This window comes from Diadema setosum, chromosome 4 (assembly GCF_964275005.1).
Source record: "Diadema setosum chromosome 4, eeDiaSeto1, whole genome shotgun sequence".
Classification (NCBI taxonomy): Eukaryota; Metazoa; Echinodermata; class Echinoidea; order Diadematoida; family Diadematidae; genus Diadema; species Diadema setosum.
Window position 1 is genome coordinate 46,345,270 of NC_092688.1, and position 24,357 is coordinate 46,369,626.

A 24,357-nucleotide genomic window follows, 5' to 3' on the forward strand; every position below is an offset into this window, starting at 1 on the left:
ATTGTTAAATTGCATACCAGGATATAAAGCTAAACACATTGTGGAATATTTAAATGTTTAGTGTCAAAATATCTATGACAGTATGTGTGCCCCTGTATCTTCCTCCACCCCACGCTGCCCCTCTATAGAAAGGTAAACATGTAAACAAAGGGAAAGGATGATGACAATGAGTGCTACATTTTTTACATCTTTTTTCATAATTTTGATGACCTTTCTACACACCCATTGGCAGTAAGCACTTGATTGCATTTCAATAAATGATTGTTATGACTAGATGGAACAGTGAGCAATGTCAACAAAGAAGAAAATATCCCTATTCATTGGTTGATTCTCCTTTCGGGATATACTACCTTTTATCTACACAGACAAAAAATGTGATTGATTCTTTGTGGAGTGGATAATAATAACCTTTGTGCACATACCAAATACTTTTCCCCATGTCATGAGAACGTTTGACCTTCAAACTAACTGTTATGCGATCAGGTGGAAGGGACGGAGGAATATTTCACTCACAGTAGTATATATAGTGGTATACCAGGGTTGTCGACAATTATCCATCAAAATACCAGAGATTCCCCAGAGTTATCAGGGAGATACACGTACAGTTGTACTTCTGTGTTACATGCATCTCAATGGGCAGAAGGACATGTACATGTAATTACCAAATCAATTCAGGATGGTCCATGAGGAGTTTGGGCATGTTGCTGTAACATAGTCAAATATTTGTGCCACATCCTAGAGAGCCAGCAACAACTGCAACATTCTCGAAAATTGGCAACATGCTCAAGATAAAATGTATTCAAACGTGTGAAAAACATGTGCAAAACTTAAGAGACATCAAACTACTGCGCAAAACGTGAAAGAACTTTGCATGTAAGCAGCACAACAAGAAATAATTGCCCACTATTTGTTTGTGATGTGCGCTCTGTGCACACACAATTTTCGCAATATTTTCACCTTTAGAGCTTGCAACATGCTCAAATTTCAAGCTGTGGACCACCCTCAATCATGGAGATTTTTTAATTCTCTTTTCAAAACACAAAGACAAAAGCTGAAGTTTCCTGGAAGTCTCCTGCAGAATCAGGGTGACTTGGCAACTCTGGTGTACCTTCCTTTTATTCAACAAAATGTTCTTAAAAGACTAAACTTCAAACATGAGTTGTCTACGAAACTCGTAGCATACGAGTACATTTGTTCCTGGCCTGAATAACATCAGTCTCCTACAGACATTCTACATATCCACCATACTACCTCCATCCCTCCTCATTCGAGACATTCTTTTCCACGAGGTTTAAAATTTGACTCTTCTGTAGTTTCTTTTTTTTTAATCATAGCCAGCAAAACATGAGATGTCTTTGAAAGTTAGACTTTCTGGAGCAGAAATTCCTAACCTAGGAGCTGATAGTAAATGGTTTGATAACTTACCACCTATGGAGAATGGTACAGTGTACATGAAAATGAAACCACCTGGAAGTGACAGTCAAATATTTTGTACATTCTCACTTTGCCATCACTATCATCAATATTACTATCTTATCTATAATCAATCAACATTACTATATTGACCCATATTTCACTTGTGACAGGACACAGGTTTGTTTCTACATTCCTTGGATTACTGGAAATAACCATTCAAGGAAAGTAAGCCATGTATGAATTTAGTAAACTCCATACAAAAAGTGCATTATTTTTAATAGATGACAGCCCAGTTTTAAAATCTAATGGAGAGCATTGAATATCAAAACAATCTTGTAACAGATCAGTTTTTGATAAATTCATTGTACATGTTGAGTTCCTGATTTTCTTCTCAAAATTGACAAAAATGTTTGTGAAAAAGATTACAAAACAAATGTGTAAAAATATTTGGTTTAATGAACAAAATTATTCAAGTGACAATGATGGGCACAGTTACTAAATAGAGCATGTTAACAGGCACATAAGAACAAATTATAATTTCTTCCTTGGTGTAGCATGCGATATGAATGTATCAAAAGCTACATGCTTTACTTTGCTCACACAGATATCACTTCCATGGTTGGCACGCTAATAAAGTACCAAAACACAGATCTTGATATATTTCATGTGACAGTCCACTGTGAAAAACTAATAGCACAAAAGTTTTCATTTTCACAGCAGCATTCTGTCCTTGATGCAATCACAAACAGCAGATCAAGTCAGCCAGAATTCACTTTATTTTTCCTGATCTGTTTATTGGTTCTTGCTCATTGTTCAAAATATGCTCCAAACCGGTCCTTGCTGTTTTCAACTGACAGGACATAAAGCCTTCATTTCATTTGGTTCTTGATGTATTGTACGACTTGGTGGAGTAGATGTCTCTTTGTGTTGTCTTCCACGTTGGTCTCCACGACGATTGCTCTCTTCTCGCCGAGTTTAACCTCCAGCTGCAGCACCAGCGGGAAGTTGTCATCCGCATCATCTGACGATCCATCAGACCTTTGGTACCCACTCTGCACCTCGTCCGTCTTCCACAGCGATGCGATGTGGGTCTCGCGTGGTTCTGCCGGAAGTTGGACAGAAGTCTGAGATGGACGGTGGTCAAGAGATGTTTCTCCATCCCTAGGATGGTCAGTGCTGGAAGAGGCGATGTCTGCGAAAGCTAAGGATTCTTCTCCTCCTGTTTGAGCAATCGGTGAAGTGGTATTTGTATCATCTGGGGAAGATGTAATGTCTCTGTGAGATGCAGAGAGAGGGGTTGCCGTGGTAGCAGGTGCACCTGATTGGGACAGAGATAATGAGGAGGATATTTCCCCTTGCACTTGGTCCTTGTGATCCTGATACTGTGATTGAGATGTGGAGGATTCTGCTGCTGCTGCTGAACAGAGGGCGGGTCCTGCTTGTCGCTGCTTTTCCTTGCGCCGCTTTCGACGCTGGTGTGACCAGGTGTCGTGCTGGGCCTTCAACTCAAACTTGGCACACCACTTGGACGTTTGCTTTCGGTCTACGTCCATCTGGCGAAAAAAGAAGGGAAAAATGTGCAACTTGAGTGAGGAGAAGCACTCATCCTCATTGTAATTCATTACAGTAACTGAAAAATAAGAACTCCCGACTCCTCATATGAACTAGCACTTAAAGAGCTTTAAATATTGCCATTTTGTTAATCACTTTGAAAACTTGGTCGTCAAATCAAATCATCCTATTTGGGTATAGTACTGCAGCAGCCCAACATGATGGCCATTTTAATCCAATATGCCTTAGAACTGTGATTCTCAACCTTTTTTAACCAGAGGCCCACTTTGGCTCCTAGGATACCAATCTTTATAATTTCAATTTTTTGAAAACATCATGGCCCACTGGTTGAGAAGCATTGCCTTAGAAGGTACAAGTAGTGTATTAACCCTAATGATTGAAAGTTTGTTTCGGGACATTTCTGCTGATACATCAGTAAATGTGTCCATCAGTGAAGAAAAGCGCAGTACGGATCGATAACACTTTATGACTGAGTGATTGTAGGAAAGATATTTTTGTTACTTTTTAGATTTTTTATTTTTTTTTTTTCATTTTTGTGCATGTGCTTTGGTCAATGCACCTTCAGTCATGACATTGATATATATCTTTTCATGAGAATACAAAGTCTAGAATTGTAGGGGTATGCAAGTTCTACAAACAAGCACTGCGTGAAGATAAGAGGAAAGTTACCTCCAAGTTTTGCATCATGCGTTGCAAGGCTGCTGCCACGGACTGAATCTTGTTCTGCAGACCCCCTCCGGTTCCTGCCTCCTGCACTCTCTTGATGTAGGAATCGGGGACTGGGATGATGAAGGGATGGCGGCGTTCCATCAGCTTCCTCTTCTTGCTAGCTGGGAGCTGAGAGTTGGGAGCCAGGCAAAGGAAGAGAGAGAAAAAAAATGATACTTTGCATTTGAGAGCTACTAAGTTACATGTCATCAGGGCCCCGTTTTATCAAAAGATAAAAATCGATTTTAAATTTCCTTACCATACAGGCTTCCATAGACCATACAGTTGAAAACAACTTTATAATCAATTTTAACTCTCCATAAAACAGGGCCCAGGAGTAATGATGCTACATTTCTAAGATTTACAGAGGTGGCATTCCCTCCTCCCAATATTATACACCATGGTTTGACAGCTACAAAGTGATGTGACAAGCAACCATTGAATGGTATGATCATAACTCTTAAAAAGTAATATATACAAACATTTCACTTTGCAGAGACACAGAGACAGACAGTCGGTTGGCCTTGCTTTTGTTTTTTTTTCAATCTATTCTCCTTTGTGATTCTTTTTTTTTTTTTGGGGGGGGGGCATATTCAAACAACTACAGTAAGATATCCCCTGTGTGATGATGAATGAGTTTTTGAGAAACCTTCAAAGGCAAAAAAATCTCGACTCTGAGACTGAAATCCACCAGCCCTGTATGGCTTTGGTCAATATTCGCATACATATTGTATACATTATTCAGTTCATGATGTGGAATTATTCATACTATTCTTAAAACTCTTCATTCACTGTTAAAAAGGATGACAGCAGCATATAAAGTTTGGGGGGGGGGGTGTGATTCAAGAGAGATCAAGGGACATTCCATTCAATATCAATACAAAATACCACAGGCTCGAAGCCATGCTACTTGATAGATTGATTGATTGATTTATCGCGCGCGAGAGAGAAAGATAGGCTATGAGAAAAGATGATATGCAAGTATCCCTATAATGAAAGCACATAGAGAAACACTTGAGCAGCACTAAGATGTGGACACATAGAGAAAGATAGACCAATTGACAGTCAGTGAAAGTGATGAAGCATTGCCACTTACTACTGTAAAACGAGGAATGTTCGCGTGCATTTTAATTTTGCGAATTTCGCGAGCACCAAGATTCGCGAAATTAAGCTGCACGCGACAGTTCCTGTCTACACTATGTGCACTGAATGACAGTGGCAGTTCGCGAAAATTTCATGCCGCAAAAGAGGCCGTCAGCTCCAATTCGCGAAAAATTCATGCCGCAAATATATCATGTTTTACAGTATGTTATGAAAACAGAACAACAGCTAAAGAAGAGTATCATAAACATATCATATACTGATCATATATAAACATTGATACATATACATGAATATGAATGTTCAAATCCAGTAAGTAAACAAAGTAAATCAGAATGACATAGTGATAAGCTGGTTTCTTACAGGTGGCTCAATGTCCTCGTGGAAGGTCCAGGCAATTCCCCATCGCATCGTTCTCCCCTGACAAAACTCAGTGAAGGTCACATTGCGAATCTGAAGGAATACGGAATCAAAATGTTTGAATTACTTTTCACAATCATGTACCAGTACTGTTCACTGAGTATTGTGTACTGATAAAAAATGACAGGTGAAAACAAACACCTATCAAGATATCACATAACTACTGATTAGAATGTGGCCAAGCCTATAAACAGAGATGAATAGATACGAGTGTAACCATCAGTCAGTTGTAAATTGTCGCATTGATAGCATGTCATGCTGACATAAATTCAATATGGTTTCACTTCCTTATAAAACATGTGCAGGCCAAGATTTATTGCTAGTGTTTTATGATCAACAGTGATGATCAACAATGTGAGAAATCAAAAGTTTATTTGATGAAAATCGGTTTTGAAATGGCTGAGATATCCAAAAACAGTCAAGGTGAAACAAAGAGATCCTAATAAAAGCCGTGGCCTGTCGCCTTTTATTATTATCACTTTTTTGGATATCTCAGCCATTTGAAAACCAATTTTCATCAAATAAACATTGAATGCTTTTTAAAATTACATGCTCTCTCATATTTCATAAGAGGTTCTCATTATCTCACTTAGAAATGTTAAAAACATGAATCCCCACCTCAACCAGTACTGTACAGTCCCTTTAAATATTTAATCATATCTATTTGTTAATTACCTTTGTGTGGTATTTATTGGATGGGCTTTTAGCAATTTTCCTACAAGAAAATACTAACATAAAAAACTGATAATATATTGTATGTTCATTCCCACAATACTTTGATCTCTTCTCTCTCTTACCTTACATCTGTGTAGCTCTTCCCTCAATGTCACTAAACTTGATTTCTTTCCCAGCATAGAGGTGTACCACCTGGAATGGATAAGGAAACACTCCGGTGTTCATTCTGTGCTTTTAAGATATTTCTCACTTACAATACAATCTCGGAAAGTGGTAATGAATGGTACAAGTCCATGAAAAAGGAGTGCCTATTTAAAGCAACGCTGGACGCAGGTGAACAAATATTTGTCTATAACAAAGGTTTGAATGTACATATATACCAAACAATTGTACATTGCAATTGCCAAAGAATGGATCGACATCACATAAGGCCCATTCTGAAAATATCTGATGTACAAGTTCGCAAGTAAAACATTTATATATTATGTATCCTAAATGTGAAATCTCACATTACATAATAATCTGTGTTGCATTAAAGAAACTAACTTGCTGCACACTCTTTTGTTTGCTCATAAGGCACATTTGAGGGTGCAAATCACACATAGAACATAAATGGTATATGTTCCCTGACTCCTAGCATTAGCATCTGCACATCAATGTGTGAGAAAGGAATAATTAAAGCCTTAAACAACAGAGCAGACATATCATAACAAATATCATTTAACTCTACAAGTGATTAGACTGTTATACAAATTCACTGGAAATATAATGAAACTTGAGATACATGAGCCACAAAAAATTGCTGCTGCCTTAAAAAAAAATTGCTACTGTAAGCTCATATCATGACATGTTACATTTGCTGCCCTTATGTTATTTACTCATGTATTTCACTTGGCTCTTTACTTTTATTCTGTTTATTAATTTCATAGTTTGATGTAACTGAATGGAATCAAATTGAATGATGATATTCTATTGGGTGACTTTTCCAAAGCATTCAGTGCTGTCATCACATGAGAAATTGCACATCTGTTTGCTTTGTCCTATCAACCTATTGGCATCCCAAATAGTGGCTGATACGTGATAATATACTATCTGTCTTAGAAGGTCAGCTTTGGGTCACATTTGCTTTAGAGTTGTGCATGTGTGCAGTGCAGATCAGCAGCAAGATTCAAAGTACACATGGGGGGGGGGGGGGAGGGGAATGTGAAAGCACAGTTTGACCTTTTTTGCCTTACGAGACAGGGCACTACAAATCCAGCCGCCTGCTTCCAGATGTAAGTTCCAAATTTTACTGTCTGACATGTTTGAAGTTTGCAGGAAACAAGACTTATGGTCACATTGGGAAAGAATATTACCAGAAGCTTTTTTGAGTATTGATTATTTGTTTGTTTGTTACCTCCACCAAGTGAGGAGGTTATGTTTTCATTACTGTTGGTTTTGTTTGTTTGTTTGTCCATGTGCAAAATAACTCAAAAAGTTGTGCACAGATTTAGATGTAATTTGCAGGAAAGGTTGAGAATGACACATGGAACAGACGATTAAATTTTGGTAGTGATTTCGAAATTTGTAAGGATTTTATGAAGGATTTTCTATATTTTGGCAGGTACGGTCAATGAACTTGGGAGTTCAAGCTGCGCATTTTTGAGGTTTTTAGACGCGCACTAAAGTGCGTGCTCTAGTTTCTGTTAGGGCAAGGAGCGCCGTGCATCTGAGGGTTTATGACGTAACAAAAGCTTCTACATTGGGAAATCGGGTGATTTTTCAGGGGGTGGAAATCACTGATCTCTATGGAAGAGCAATACAAATCATCGGTAGAAAGTATCTGCTTGGCGGAGGTCTGCGTTCTCGAGAGTGCTTTTCTAGTTTTGTTTTTGTTTTTGATTTTCTTTTTATGGGGGGGGGGAGAGGAAAAGACTGAAAAGCATCATGATGAACACCTTCAAGTTTTCCTTTTATGCCATATTTTGAGCGGCTAAAGTCTTTTTGTTTACCTTCTGGTAGTTGAATCAGGCAGTTTAGGCACAAGTAAGGAATTTCCCATATCTGCATACATTAGACAAGATATAGTTATGTACTTTATAATGAAGAATCTGCATACATTAGACAAGATACAGTTATGTGTTTATATCCAATATTTGTATCTGAACACATAACAGATATTCATTTGCTAAATATTCACTCTGAATGAAAACAATATAGTGAACAAACGAAAAACCTAAATGCAGAAGTATGCTCACACAGAATCTCAAACACCTTGATTCTTGTGCTTACAACTAGTAGGTCTCATTGTGTGATTGCCACACTATTTCACAAGTCAAAGAGAAGTCTTACTCACATGACGTGCTTCCTGAGATGCAGACTCTCCGCGATCATGCGACGAACAAACTCCACCTCGCCTCCATCGGCAATCATCTCCTGCTCGGCTGCTGTGCTGACGGTCTTCGGTTCGGGTCGGGCGGCGCTACGGGACGCCATGATACCCTGCGCCTCCAGCAAGTTTCCAAAGAAAGGCGGGTTGCACATGGTGAAGCTGTAGTGGTCTCGCCTCGAGGGGGCTCTCTCCAATAGTCCCTTGAACATGGCATCCTCTGAGGTTTCCACAACTGTCAAGTTTCAACAGACAATAAAGACTCTGTCATCTACTGAATCAAATCTGCATATAAAAAAAAATTACAAAGAGAACCTATAATGCCCCACATACAAGCTAGAGTTTTACAGTATGTATCACACGTAAACAAGGAAGGTTCTGTGGTGTGTGAACTTGAAGACCAGGGGCCTGTGTCACTAAGTTTTAAAACCAATCCTACGTTCAATCTGTCCTAAGTCCTAAGAAGTTAGGAAATATTTCACTAAGTCATTTGGGAACAATATCTGCACCCGTCTTGTCAAGTTCTAGAATACATCCCGAATGTCTATGTATCTTTTCCAACTATCTGATCTGTATCTATCCTAACAGTGGATTCATTGTTTGGCATGAGAGTTCCCATATTGGTGAAACGGGGCCCTGATGCTGTAATGATATACATGTGCTTGCTCTTAGAACTGGGGTACAAAATAAACATAAAAGTGTATGATATATACCTGAAAGAATACCTCTGGTATCTGGGGCAGATGCATGCACGTGTATTGATAGTTCAAATCATGTAACTACAGCAGTACTTTCAGAGCAGACATTGAGTACTTTATGATACAGCTTTGTGATTCACAGCAGTCAGAAACAAGGCCAAATTTCTAAACTAGAGCAGTCACCATACACAAAAACTTTTAAAATCCTGCAATTTTTCTGCTTGCAGTATTTAGAATCCAATTGCTGGATTGAATTTCATCAGAAACTTCCTGGATTCTTATTAACAATTGTGTCTAGTTTTGCAAAGAAGTGTTTGGAGTGTATTAAAAGACCTTTCGGTTTTCTTCAGATCTGCAAGGTATCTTAAGGCGATATCCTTAAATTTCTCATTAAAAATGCCCTAGTCTAAGTGTTACTCTGATGGCTACTGTTTAAAACTAAGCTACCGGTACGTCCCTTCTGACATACTCAGTCAGTTTTCATAGAAGACCACACATGACACTCTACAAGTGAGGGTCACTGCCCATGACATAATAATTGGAAAACAAGATTGCTAGTGTCTTTCATTCACCTGTGATCTTATTGTTCAGTCCATTGCGGGCCACATTCTCCCTGGCATAGTGGATGGCAAGAGCGTCTACCTCCGACGCCAGGAACTCCCAGCCATTCATCTGGGCCCCAAGCAGTGGGTAGATACAGGAGGCACCACAACCTGTACAACGGTGTTGGGTAACAACAGGGAATAACAGCAATTTGCTATGGATTTTGGAGATGACTGCCGTACACAATGTAATCTGTGTAGCACTTTGTGTAGCAATTTCAGTACAGAGAGTTTTATACCATTTAGTTCAAACATGTTGACAAAAATTGCTATTCAATTTAGAGAAGGATAATTATTCCTTGTAACAACACATACACATGCTGTTGCAAGTGGTATGGTACCAATTGGTTTGGGTTTAGTATAAACTAAACCGTGTCATCAGCTGCATTGTAAAGGTCATTCAACTCACCTTTCTAAGCAGCAATGAATGAATCTATCCATGATAGGATTGAAAGTGAATACAAAACGATGTATATCATTGCCTGTCTTAAAATCACTCCCTAGGCCCCCTATAGACTTCACTCCTTGTATGGCAGGCAACATATGACTATCAAATGTTTGACAAAAAGGTTGTATCTTCATGCACTGCTAAAACACGGAAACTAAATTAAACCAAACCTACTGATTTACTGCTACATAAACTACAGAAACACTTTAAAAAAAATGCTATAGTCTAGCAGCAAAATAGAAAACTGATTTTATATCAAATCGAAAAAAAAAAAGTAAAGAAACCGAAGCAAAGAATTGTGGTGCTTCCCAACTATCAACAAACACACTAGTGGGGCAGATATGTGAAAAAGATACTCACATCCGGCGGAAAGTATGAAATTTTGGGTATTTTGAGGCGCTGATTTAAAAAATTGCCGGATCCAAGAGATCTGACCGCGGGGTCGGCCGCCATTTTGAATTCCAATATGGCCGCCTTCAAAGCTCCCTATCTTCAGTTCTGAATGACATAAGCCATTGGAATTTGATATATAAAAGCATGGTGATATGATGACTTCAATAACAGACTTATTTGATATGTCTGACAAGCTGCACGGCAGCCAATTTGAATTTTTATACATATTTGCCATGTTGTAGTGTTGAAAATCTCTATCTCGGGTTTGTAAATTAGGCTACCTGATTGAGCGCGTGTTTGTAACTGATAGAGTGCGTGCTGATGTATTTACATTGTGACGTCAGTGAAAGGTGCATTATGCTTCCTTTTTGCTGCACTTTTTGACATGCCCGTGAATGTTAGTAGTGATGTTTGTCTTCGTAGCCACATTGGAATTCAAAATAGCAGGCATTGCGTTTGTCAGACACATCACATCAGTTAATATTTTAACTCAGTATGTTAAAATACTTGTTTACACATAATTTCAGGGTCACTCACCACTTAGAAATCGAGATAGGAATTTTGAATATTTCGTTGAGGCGGCCATATTGGAATTCAAAATGGCGGCCATTCAATGTTTGTCAGACACTCCGAATCAATCTGTCATCAAATTCAATGTGTCAAGACGCTCATGTGTACCAAATTTTGGTGCCACAGGTCATTCAGAACTGAAGATAGGGATCTTTGAATTTGTTTTGTGATGGCGGCCATATTGGAATTCAAAATGGCGGCCGACCCCGTGGTCAGATCTCTTGGATCCGGCAATATTTGAAATCAGCGCTCCAAAATACCCCTATATGCAAAATTTCATACTTTCCGACGGATGTGAGCATTTCGACCAATTTTTGTTACATATCTGCCCTACTATACCAGATATGAAATCATCAGATATAAGATATGATTCATCTACAAATGTACCTATAAACAAAGGAAAATAGCCAAATAGTATACATACACTACAACTACTTTTTTGATGAAGCTCAGAGGAATCCATCTAACGTATAATAGCAGAAGGTTGGATCACTGTCATAATTGACTTCTTTAAACATAAAACCCCTTTAACAAAAAACAAATCCCTTTACCCAATCTCCAAAAACTCACCTATGTCAATCCCAACAACTGGACCAGAGCTGTGCCCAGAAGATGCTAGGAGATCCTCAATCCAGTGGATGTAGTTGAGCCGCAGTGATAGCGTAGGAATGAGGCGATCGAGGGGCAACTCCACATTCAGACCAAAGTCTGCCTTGAGCAAGGTGCAAGTCAGTGCCTTCAGGGATTCCGCATTGTGAAAGTCCAGAGTTGCACTGCCCGATTGGTTGTGTACCACGTGCTTGCCGAACTCTGGGTATTTCCTCGCGAGTTCCTCAAAATTGGGTCTGTTGTCCTTGTATCGATTACGTGGGTGCATAAACCTGTTGAAAGCCATGGCTGCGGCTGTAGAATAGGCCTACAAATTTGTATCAGATGTCCCATATGCGGCTAAAAGGCAAGGAAGGATTCAGGAGTTATGGTGCATGAATAACATATAAAATATCACATTGACCGATTCTGTGACGCGCTATGTGTATTTTTGGCATGGGCGCAGCCATAGTGGGTGTATCAGCCGACCCCCCTCCGCACTCCCCCACCCCTCTCCCTACATTAGCACGCGCGCAGAATGAAAAACTGCTTTAGCCAATAGGCGTCTCGTACTGAGTGCGCGAATGCTTGCTTAGTGCGCGAACCTTTGTTACAAGTGTGTGTAAACATGTTGCCCCGGGGTGGGGGAGAGCAGGGGGGGTCGGCTGATACACCCACTATGGCTGCGCCCTGTGCCGTAAAATGTCTGCTGCCCTCAACGAACCCAAATCGGTCAATACAATAGTTCAAATTGATAAGCTGAGGAATGGATATCTGCAGAACAGTGTTGATAGGTGACATATTTTTGTTTTCTCCTTAATCCAGTTTAAAAGTTACTTAAATGTTAGTCTTGACTTGATCTCGGGCAAATTATAGGTCAAATAAACATGTTAGAGTAGACAGTTTTATAAACAATTACCAAAGTAGTAAAAGTACCGTGTTGAACTACAGTGGTTAGGCGTCCAGTGTTTCTAAACATGTTTGAATGTGTGTGTGTGTTATATTGCTCTCCTACATGATTGGTTATGCCGACACTGCCAATGATCAACATTGTTTTTTTTTTTAATGTTGGAGTTATCTTTTCTTCTTAATGTAGACTAGTACTAATGGGCTTTGAAATTCTAAGAAACCATCAGATATGGTTTATCTTTTAGCATTTCTGATAGCCAGAAGAAATTGTATTGAAAAATTAAATGCAAGGGAATGGTAGGTGTGCATGGTCTGTACCCTAAAGTATGCTATATGTGTCAACAATAATAAAATTCTGGTCCCACCACTGGTCACACTGCACTACCACTAACTAGACTCAATGGCCCAAATTCACGAAGGTGGTATTAATAGTGTTGTGCCCGCATCTTGCCAGGGGCCCTATAAATACTGCCACCCTGCTTAGAATTGTTATAAGCGTACTGAACAAAAATTTATGCCTGGGACTGTGTTCAGTACGCTTAAAACTTGGCAGGATTACAACAACCAAGTAAACTGTGGTGAAAACTGAACAGTTTTTTGCAAAAATCTTAAATTTATATTAGGAACAGAAATCTATGTGTTATATTAAAGTATCATCGCACGGTCACCCGCACACATCTTTTACATGCTTGTCTATGGGAGCACGGGTGACGAGGTGTGGGCCCCTTTCTTAGCGCACAACTATTCCACATCATTCCGTTTGAGGACGAAAGCTGCAAATTTCCAGTATAGATCAGTGAACTTGTGGTTCTATTGGAATCTTATGCATTTTTCCTGTATGTGAGTGGGATTTCATAGAATTTCAGTGATGAAATGCGATTCAAACATGCCTAAACATTAACTATGCTGGGAGTATGACGAGGTGCGGGTCACCCAACTATGAAACCATGGTTTAAACCATGGACAATTTGTATGGAGTGCCAAGTGTCGCATGGCCTATTTCGTTAGAAAATCAGTCATTTCGTCGACGAAATGATCATTTCCACTAACTGTTAATGAAAAGTGAATTTTAGCGTTTTCCCACACATCCTCATTAACGGTCAAAGCCCATAAATTTACATTTTTAATGATTTATATCGTGCTCTGCGCGCAGTGCGCGCATGGACCGTAGTGCGTACTAACGTTAAGCGTTTTGTGCACCAAAACTACGTGGTCGGTTTCAAAAAGGGTGGTCGATGACGATGTGTAACCGCTGCGTTAGACTCTAGAATCGTCACATGATCGTAGGGTCTCTACAGCTACTAGTAAAACCTACAAGACCATACGCAACAAAGCACCGACACAAAGCGCGGGTCATGCGGACTCATGTCATGATATGGGCATATTATAGCTAACGCTTAAGCTAGTTTAGGTCCAAGACTCCCATTGAGTATTTATTGAATCTAGTCACATCATCATCACACAGCAGTCAGCAGTTGCACACAACACTGCACAGGGCAGGGGAGGGGTCCCCCTGCACAGCCCATGCCATAACCGCATTACCTTTAGTCTACCCTGCCCTGCCTGCACTGCTGGCTGTGTCCGGTCTGTGGCTCAGTCAGGCGCTAACGTTAGCGACTTTTGTCATTTAACGAATACGATTTGCGTCGTTGTTTCCGGTCAAAGATATTTACAATCTTTATTCTTACTGTCAAAGATTATGATGACATCTTATTTGCCTTGTCCTGTAAAAAGGTAGATACATAAGTACTTTATGGAAATAACTGAATTAAGTAAAACTTTGGTATTTTCTTACCACTAATCGTTCGGAAAAGGACGCAGTATCAATTTCTTCAGCTGTTCGTCTCGGCTATACCTACCTATCCGCGGCGTGTGCATGTAGCATGTGTGTATGCGTGTTGTGGTGTACATTACTGTGCATGTGTTGACCGTGTACATGCTACCCGGTTGCCCGATTGTGAGTGTTGCAGACGACAGAACGACGGTTTCTTCCGGATGCGCACCTTACTTTTGCGCAACAAATTTGACACACTGAGAATCTTGGGTAATTTTTCAACGTGTAGGAAGGATTGGTAGCATATTTTATGTGCGAAGCCGGGCGACAACTCTAATCGGAAAGTAAATTCACGGAATTTTCCTACGTCATTTACATCTTTAACGATGATGGTAAGTACCCCATATTAAATAGGTCCGTAATGTTCAGTTGAAATTATTGATTTCATTGTTATTTTGACATGATACCGCATTTATCCTCAGCAGTCGCCATGATGGGCGACCACTTATTCGCTATGTACGGACTTCTACTCGTATCATTCCGTAGGCGTTGACGTTTTCTTGTGTGTGAATTTGTGTTTGTCGTGTCCTACTGCCTGATTGCGTGCATGCATGTTCAAATACGAATTTATTGTGTCTACGCTACTTCGTACATTCATGATACGATCACAACGTTACCGGCTTACGCCGACGTCAGTGAGAATTGTAAATATGATTCATGTAATGTAGGGCCTACACCTACACTTTTAAAATGTGAAATTACATTTCATTCATTGACATTACTGGGGGGGGGGGGGGGCTGCAACTGTTCGAACTCAGACTTCATTCAATTCATTGACATGGTAAGTTTACGTAGTCATTGACCTTAGCCTCTAACGTTAGGCCTACTTGAATACAACACAACTTAGCTTGTTAAGTTGTGACTATGTGAGTGTGACCTCACTTCTTCGCTTCACATCCACACAACACACAACTGTCACAAGCTTTTTTGATTGTTGAATGAAAAAGATATTTTAGAGGGTCTGCTTGATTTCTTGCTTTGTTTAGTAAGACCAAATATTGATTAAAAACCCACATCAACACTAAAGTTAGGCCTACACTACAGCTGAACAAGGTTTGAAGGTTTTGTACTTGTAGCTGGGTGGTCAAATTTTGGATGGCATGGGCAAATTCTGAGCGGCTTGTTTTGTTATGATGCCACCCCATTCCACAATAATGTGTGTGGCGTAATGATAATACAGTATCTAGAAGGTGTCAAGTGATGTAAAATAGCCAATCTGTGACATGACATGACGATACTATGGTCCATATCAAATGCATTTTGGACTTCATCAAATGATACTAATTATTATAATAGGGCTGCACACTAGCCCATTTTTTCTTCTTAAAAAAACCCAACAAAAACAAACAAACTTCTAGGCCCTAGGGTCTACCCAGTTTCTTTTTTTTTTTTTTTTTTTTTACTGGTCCATTTCTGAAAAAGTTACTGGTCTGACAGTGATTTTTACTGGGATTGAAACCAAAATATAACGAGTTAATCCATACATGTAGAACCTACAGTTTGCATATCTCCACCTGTTGCAGCGCTGCCAACATTGGAAACTGGTTGAGAGTGAGACTCCCATAGGCCAATGTTATAATTTAGGAGTCAAAATGAGTGAGATCTATAGAAATGCATGCAAATGAAATAAAGTTTTAGAGTGAGAAAGGACCAAAATGAGTGAGTCTCACTCTCAATTAGTGAGAGTTGGCAGCCCTGCTCTTGACACATTGAAGAAGCATCATGTCTATGAAATAAAATTGTAAAGTTGCTTTGATCCATGCGGCTTGTGTGTGAATGTCAAAATGTTAGCATTTTGTTGAAAGGAACATTTACATTTGTACATACTTCCTGACTTGACTTGTTTACAATGTATATACACATCCTCATCATGAATATTATCCAAAGTTCTTGTTTCCCTCACACAAGTAATCCAGTTATTATATGAATCAATTTTTATATGAATCTGTAACCATAGATTGCCTGTTCTCATTATTCTGTTATCTAAATTGTTTTCTATTTTTCATGTCTTCAGGAGATAAGGAAACATTTAATTTTCACTTTTTGTTTTGACAGAGCTGTTTGCCATGAGAGAAGACTCCTGAACAGGTTTACATTCAGACGCAACTGAATGCCAGATTTAGACTTTGGCAATAGTTGTAATTTGCAGCTGGAACGGTCAAGCTGTTATCTGACAGAGGAAGGACAGGTTTTGTCTCGACACAGCTGGGGTGGAGTACCTCTGAGTTTCTTGCTCTTTCTGCAGGCTGGGGCCAGCCTGGGACAAAAATAAACAGTCATCATGGTGCTCTCACAGAGACAGAGAGAAGAGCTGTAAGTATGGCATGAAACATTTAATTTATCATGCATAATTGATATTCAAGGGAACTACAGCTGTATGGTCTGTATCTCTTCAATATTCTTATTGATGAATGAATTATGGAAGACTGTCAGTACTGAAAATTCATATTTTTGGAGCGTTCTGTTGTTAGTAGAGAAGATGCCAGTACAAAACTGTTTGTGGATGAGAAAGGGACTTCTTTTTATACCTTTTAATTGGCTTACAGAAATGTCAATAAACTGTCTTAAGAAATATCAAAGTATTTGTCATGTTATTACTGTCACAAAGCAGGGGCTAATGATATTTAAAACCAACAACATGTAAATAGAACATAAACATTGCAATAAATGCTATAGATATCAATATATGATATTTTTGTCTTTTCAGGTATCATTTACACAACAATTGAACAATAAACATTTTGGCTTGGTGTAGGTGGGTCATACACAAATGCTAACCAGCAATCATGTACTTGTTTTCAAAATGATGCCATGAGGAATTTGGTCAGAAGTGTTGCCTGAAGAAAAGCAAATTCTGTGTGGAGTGAAGTTTTATAGCGTGAAGTTCAGCACTGGCACTTGTAGAAGGGAATAATGATGTTAAAAGTCCTACAATTTTGTCATCTGCTTTGATACATCTTATGAAACTAATGCAGTGTTGAGTATAATACAGTTTTTGTATTGAATCACATTTTATGGCAGGAATGGAAGTTGACAGAGGACATGCACAATGTGTAAATGTACTTGTAATGTACAGTGTATGTTATTGCATGGTCATGTGTGACCGAGTCAAACAAATACAATGCACCTTTTGTATTCACCCTTGTTGACCAGCTTTTTGGGCTGTAGGGGAAAAAAAGTATGTCAGTTATGTTTTTGTATGGTCTGAAGAATAATACAAAAGTCTTCATGCTGCTTTGCATAATTTGAATATCAGCAGACCCACCAATCTTCATAGCTCCCAGTGAAAAAATATTTTTTCTTCACATCCTTTGAAAAATGTATTTATAGGCCTTTCCAATTTTTGGACATGATATTGCCTATGAAAAGGCATGCAAGTCCCTGAAAGTTCTTCTTCCTAATTTTTATTTTGGCACGTGGCTCTTTGCATAACATATTGAAAGTGCTTTTGTTCTTCTTTGGAAGCCCCCCCCCCCCCCCCCCCCCCCCAGTTATGGCTGCCGTAAGTTACAACTGTACAGTGCTCTGAAGTCAGATTCATCTAGATATTGCCATTTAGTTTTGCTGAAAGCAAGCTTTGGCAGCCATGAATTTAATAAATATGAAAAATATGATCCCATAACAGGGCCTCACAGTGATCACAGCAGAATGATGACAGAGTCTATTAAAATGCAATACAATACAATATAATAATTACTGTACATAATTTGTATGACACTTTTACAATCTGTAAGTTATTTCATAGCACTTTACATCACATTATCATCTATAGTGCAGCTGCCATGTACTCTATGTATGCTTAATTTTTCTTTACAGTATGTACTATTATGCCCATAACAGATTCCTATCTACAACCTAATGGTTAGAGGTTAGTTGTTAGTTACATGTAGGTCAGCATCTGGAGTGGATGTAATTTCTTCAACTGGTTGAATGATATTTGACTTTTTTTAAAAGCTCAAAGTCATGTAGATTCTGTGAAATTGTGAGACTAAAGCAAATTGTAATAGTTATGGCAAATATTACAAACACTGACATTTCATTAGTGCAGTACATACATGTAACTAGAAGATCAATCATACAGTGTAAAAGTTGTACCCTACATTACAAGTGTACCTTTGCAACCTTTCCACATCTACAGGCTATATATTCATTTGGCAGTTTATGATTGTAGCTGTTTAACACATTGTGAACTTATCAGCGTGCATTGATGAACGTGTTGTACACACAGCTGTACAGTATAGTCTGTACATTCATAAATCTTACAGTAACATATCCTTTTCTATTTGAACACACATATCAACTGTGTGTGATTTGTTTTTATGTTTGGGTCAGTGAATAAGTATGTCACAGTCCATTGTGTTGAATGCATGCATGCCGTCTGACCTTCACCAGATTGAATGCCATGGTATGCTGATTAATGAAGGCTATGAACCATGTTGTGATCTTGAAGCCATCCTGTTTTTTTTTTTTTTTTTGTTATACAGAATCTGTTAAATCGCAGATAGTGGAACCTTGAGTTGCTGTCCGTTTCTATCTCATTGCTTATTATGAAAAGTACATGTACTAGTCACCATGCTTGAGAGTGAATTGAATCACTTGGGGGATCAAGATATTGTAAAAGTGGTATAGTATACTGTTCAAGTGGATATTCTCGCAGGACTAATCTTTCGCACTTTGCCGGGTAAGAAGAGTTTCGTGGGTTTTCAGTTCGTGGAATCAAGACATCAACTACTGTAACATATGGCACGCAAAAATATTTGTGTGCTTTTATTTTCATGCAAGCTTGTGGTTGTGCGAAATGCGTGAAAATTTCAACACCACAAAAATTTCTACTTTCACAATAAATGGAACTTTTAATTTCATTAAAATTTATTGTTTTGTTTTTATTTATGCTCAAATCTTGCTCAAATGCAATAGCACCCTTCTGGTTCTCAGGTGATGGCATACATTTAGCATGAAAATGGCATGCAATATGCAAGCATACCGGTAATACATTTGACCATCCTTGACCCTGCTGTCAGCCGAGGCTAGTGAGATACAATATTGTACATGTGTGAGCAGTTTTGGTGAATCACCCATGTGCAAATTGTGCTAGTACATTCATAAAGTGAAAGTAGACTCCTGTGCTGTTGGGGGGGGGGGGGGGGGGTTGTGCATGTACAGTAGGTTAGGCCATCCTACACTGTGGATGTACAGCACTTCAGAGGAAAGGTACAAATGAAAATTGAAGTGTTCTTTCATGTTCATGTGGGATTTCATTACTAAGAATAAAATTGAATGAATAGAATGATTGAATTTGGGCCAAAATTCCATTTTTAACTCACAGGCACTGTACATGTACAGTAGGTTTGTGTGATTGACTGCCAGCACACATTTGCTGTATGCAGGGCTGCACACTAACCCATGTTTTGTTTTGTTTTTTGTTTTTTGTTTTTTCTACTGATCTGACCTGTCTGTCAGACCAGTACAGTAGGTACCCATTTTTTTCTGTTTTTCACTAGTCCATTCCTTGTAAAGTTTCTGGTCCGACAATGATTTGTACTGGTCAGGGATCATCGGATCAGTGCCAGTGTGCAGCGTTGCTGTATGATGCATGTATGATTGATACATCAAATACGTGTGCATGTCATAGGGTTTTGACTCTACATAATAATTTATATACTAGTACAATGTACATATAAGGCCTTTTCAGAAAAGTAGATAAAGGATGTTAAAGACCTGATTTCCATCCCCATTGATGTGAATTTTAATCTATTCATATGCATGAAGTACTTAAAGGGACTGTACAGTACTGGTTGAGGTGAGGATTTAGGTTTATAACATTTTTGGTGAGATAATGAGAAACTTCTTATGAAATGTAAAAGAGCATGTAATTTCAAGAAGGATTCAATGCTTATTTAATGAAAATTGGCCTTGAAATGGCTGAGATATCCAAAAAGTGATCCTAATAAAATTGACAGGCCATGACTTTTATTAGGTCTCTATGTTTTACCTTGTTTTTAGATATCTCAGTCATTTCAAAACCAATTTTCATCAAATTAACTTTTGATTCCCCTTAGAATTGTATGCTCTTTAACATTTCACAGAGTGGTTTCTAAAATCTTGCAAAACTTTACAAGCTGAATCCTCACCTCAACCAGTTCTGTGCAGTCCCTTTAAATTCATTTTCACACCCATTGGCCGGAATTCAAGAAGGTGGTACAATTGAAACCATGGTTTAAACCATGGACAAAAACAATGGAGCGCCAAGTGTCGCATGGAATATTTCGTTACGAAATCATTAATTTTGTTGATGAAATGATTATTTTGTAACAAAACAACAACATTTTGTAACTAAATGAACATTTCATCCACGAAATGATAATTTTGTTAACGAGACGGTCATTTTGTTGACAAAATGACCGATTTCGTAACGAAATATTCTGTGCGACACTTGGCGCCCCATGGTCTTTGTCCATGGTTTAAGCCATGGTTTCATTTGTACCACCTTTGTGAATAGACCGGTTTACTAATGTATGCACAGATCTTTAATTTTGCACACGGCCGCAACCTCGGGCAAACAAAGGATGCGAGCCTGCAACGTCGGCTGCTGCAGCCGTCTCCGATACATCCCCACATGTAGACTTACGTGTGTATGTTGTGTACATGTGTAAGATGCATCAACTTCGACTTTACCTCGTGGCATTTCGTGTGGCTCTAAATCAATTCCCAACCTTAGATGAGGGAAAATTCTGCTGTGATCAAACGCAATTTGGACTATAGTTTCGATTTTATTGAATTTTGGCTTCGATTTTGTCTTCAGTAGTTCTGAAAATGGGTGGAAAACACTGCTGCTACGGAACATACAACAGTATGACCGCATCACTTCAAACTTCAATGATTCTAAGCATTATGATTGATTGTGAAATCTAAACTAGACAACGAATCTCTCATAATCGATATGTTTCCAAGGATTTTTTTTTTATAAGTTAGACTCAGACTGATTAAACTTCATGAAATAGAATGTTTAGAATGGCGATTTTGACCTATTTTTCTATTAACAATAACAGTTAGGGCCTAGGGGCCTAGCCCTATATAGACTAGATCTAGAGTAGATCTAGACGTAGACCTAAAATTAAAAACAAAAACAATGATAGACCTAACCTCCCTGACATTCGCAGTAGGCAACATTTATTTCCCCCGTTGACTCATCACGACCCAGGTCTGGTACGTTGGTTTGTTGAGGTATGTCCGGTCGGCCTAGCCTCACTAAGGAAAACACGAAAAGGGCTCGTGTCCGAAACCTCGTTGAACTTTAGGCTTGAAACACTCCCATCCGCGAAAAGACAGTAGTCGTCAAATGACTTGTATCCCTTTAGCTTTTACAGTCATAGTCAGTCCGATTGATGATCAGGTAGTTGAACACGTCAAAGAGTCCAAAATCTGTCAAAGTTGGATGTAAACCCAGCGAGCTTGTTAGGATCGGAGAACGAGCAGCCTGCCAGAGCGAGCTTCTCCTGCAGTGACCGGCCGGTGTCCGCCCGGGAGAGGTCGGGATCGATGGGCAAATCCAAATCGGCTACGGCAGTTGCACTAGTTTGATGAGTTTCTCCTTGTTGTAGCCGCTTGTGCTCACACCTATACCCCTCAAATACTCAGTTAATTCCTTAACTGTCCAATTCTTCCATGGCTTGCTTGAACTTTGGCTAGAACTTGAAGCTGACGCCATCTCAAAGCAAGATTATAGCAAACAAAAGTTGTCGATAATCCGCAGCGAGTAATGATCGTAGACAATACACGCGTGAATGTAAAAACAGTGTGGCGCGCGCGTCCGCGCTTATTTCGCTTGCCCGACCTAGTTACAATCACTAGGGTCGCGTGGGGTTGACGTCATTATGCATATCATTAGTGAACCGGTCTACAACGTTGTACACACATCCCTCTCCATACTCACGCATAGTACAGTGATACTACATACATTTGTCCATGTGTACACTGTACATGTTTCATGTAGAAAATTGCTGTACAATGTACACTGAAATTAATCTAGTACGTGTGGCTATTCTCTTGTGGAAACAAAGTAAATGAATCACTGGTGCATTCATTACCTTGAAAGATTGGCTGTAATAGTGTTTATATTGTACATAATTTATTGTACCGGTATGTGCAATTATGTTAATGATAGGATGACAGAGCATTTAAGCTAATTATCTTTTGTTTACAAGTACTGTATTGAATGTGCGTACTGGTATTGTTTTCATATAGATACATGTAGTCAGTAGAACTTGTTTCCTTCTGAAAAATTGTGTGCACACAATGCTATCACATACTTTTGTGTATGTACAAGTGTACATGTATTTTAGTTTATTAGGGTTAGGATACAAACAAAATAAGTGTATGTGAAAGTTGTCCCAAATCAGGTATGAAAAGAAGGAGAAAGAAGGTTTGAGTGGGGAATATAGAAAGAGAAATATTGAGAGGGTATTAAAGGAGAGAACAAAAAAAATTGTGGAACTAGTGAAAGAGCTGGCACAGTCTCACAATGAAGAGGCTGAATTTCATAACAATTTTTGGAATTCATAAAATGTGACTTGTGGACAAGGAGCTTTTTTATAGCCCGTGCAGCACGTGCTGTATAGATTCCACTAATCATATGCACGCCCATCGTCATCAAAATTACCCCACGGCCCGAAGCTGACTGAGCCAACTAGAACCTAATGTCTCGAGATGCACGTCAAATTTAGGACATGCGCAGAGTTGATGTTTATGGAATAACCAATTACTGGGGCTGGCCAGTAAATGAAGGCAAGAGCTGGGCTTCCAATCTAGATGCCTCTGTCACAAATACTCTCCGAAAAGTATCCATCATTTAGTTGTCCATCGCTATCCTCGTCTTCTCTCTCCTGTGTCTTTTATTATCAAAGTTGTCTCCTTTAGTGTGATTGAAGTTTGTTGTCAAAATTCGATATGGTATTGTAGGCCTATGATATACCACTCACTGAGTGTTATTGTCCAATAAAGGAAATACAGTTGGGAGAACTGTATTATTTTCTGCATGTTATTGGAGAAGACTGAGCTAGACCCTTTATACTGTACACCTGTGAGTGTTGAACTCTTCTGTCCAGACTGTGGCATCTATAGACAGGAAACCAAAAAATATGAGTCATGGGTGATAGCTGTATTGCCGATTTGTAAACAGCACATTGCTGAATTTCTAGAGTCGGGGTAATTCAATTGCAGATGAGTACATACTTATAAAAGGCATGCTGACATCTTGACCTTATTGAAAGAATTAACATGAAAGAATTTGAAGTTTGTTACCTTTATTATAAACCCTATCATTTTGAATGTCTAAATTTGCATGATGCCATAAATCTCACAGTACTCTGAATGGTCAAGAGAGCAGCCTTTAAAGGTATTATGGGAGCAGTGATTTAATAGTGCACGTAAGTTAATGACATTTGATGCATATATGTAACCTGCTGCAACAAAAGGGTCTGAAAGTCAGGAAAGGACAATTTTCTGAAAATGACATTATTCCCTTCCTCTTCCACTTTAATGTCATTACAACATGACTCATAAAAGTACTCCATTGCGGGGATATAATGATTTTATTAGTGCATGTACAATGTACAGTGGTTTAGGAAATCAGCATTTCGAGAAAACCGCCATCAAAGTTTTCCTTCCGACGCTGTCATGATCAAGGGGCAGGAAGAGAGTTTTCGCCGTTTGACAATAGAAGGTACATGTACGCTCCTAGCAACCTCCGCGATGTTTATTCAAGCTTAGCACCAGCGGTCTACGCACGACCAATCAGTAACAAGGATGCCACGCACTGACCAATGAGATCACCCCCTCGTTGCTAGGGATGGAGTCTAGCTGTGACGCTAAATCCAAATCTTCGGACATGTGAACTGTTCTGTTGAAAGTCAGAAAATCATGGCCCAGATAAATGCTATTTTCTTGCCTTTCCTTTGATCATTTAGCTTCAAGATTTCGGCATACTTTGTATGATAGGAGATCATAGACTACAAAATTATCTCAAAAACAGAAATCCGAACATTTTGACCGATTTT

At 39.0% G+C, this 24,357-nt stretch overlaps 2 protein-coding genes across 2 annotated transcripts in view; one reads left to right on the plus strand and one right to left on the minus strand.

Annotated features, from left to right (window-relative positions):
• Positions 1–1,057: 1,057 nt before the first annotated feature.
• On the minus strand, positions 1,058–14,358 carry LOC140228051 (RNA N(6)-adenosine-methyltransferase mettl16-like). The gene is made up of 8 exons (XM_072308452.1): positions 14,264–14,358; positions 11,542–11,919; positions 9,531–9,671; positions 8,228–8,495; positions 6,015–6,084; positions 5,161–5,250; positions 3,658–3,825; positions 1,058–2,969 (listed from the first exon to the last, which is right to left on the minus strand). The coding sequence occupies exons 2-8, from the start codon at positions 11,864–11,866 to the stop codon at positions 2,286–2,288; spliced, it is 1,746 nt and encodes a 581-aa protein (XP_072164553.1). The 5' UTR covers positions 11,867–11,919; positions 14,264–14,358; the 3' UTR covers positions 1,058–2,285.
• Positions 14,359–14,530: 172 nt separating this feature from the next.
• Positions 14,531–24,357, plus strand: part of LOC140227355 (lissencephaly-1 homolog) — a 56,575-nt gene continuing 46,748 nt past the window's right edge. Inside the window, exons 1-2 of the mRNA XM_072307768.1 lie at positions 14,531–14,634; positions 16,358–16,615. Of these exons, the coding sequence (XP_072163869.1) occupies positions 16,584–16,615 (32 nt within the window). The 5' untranslated portion in view covers positions 14,531–14,634; positions 16,358–16,583. The remainder of the gene's footprint in view (positions 14,635–16,357; positions 16,616–24,357) is intronic.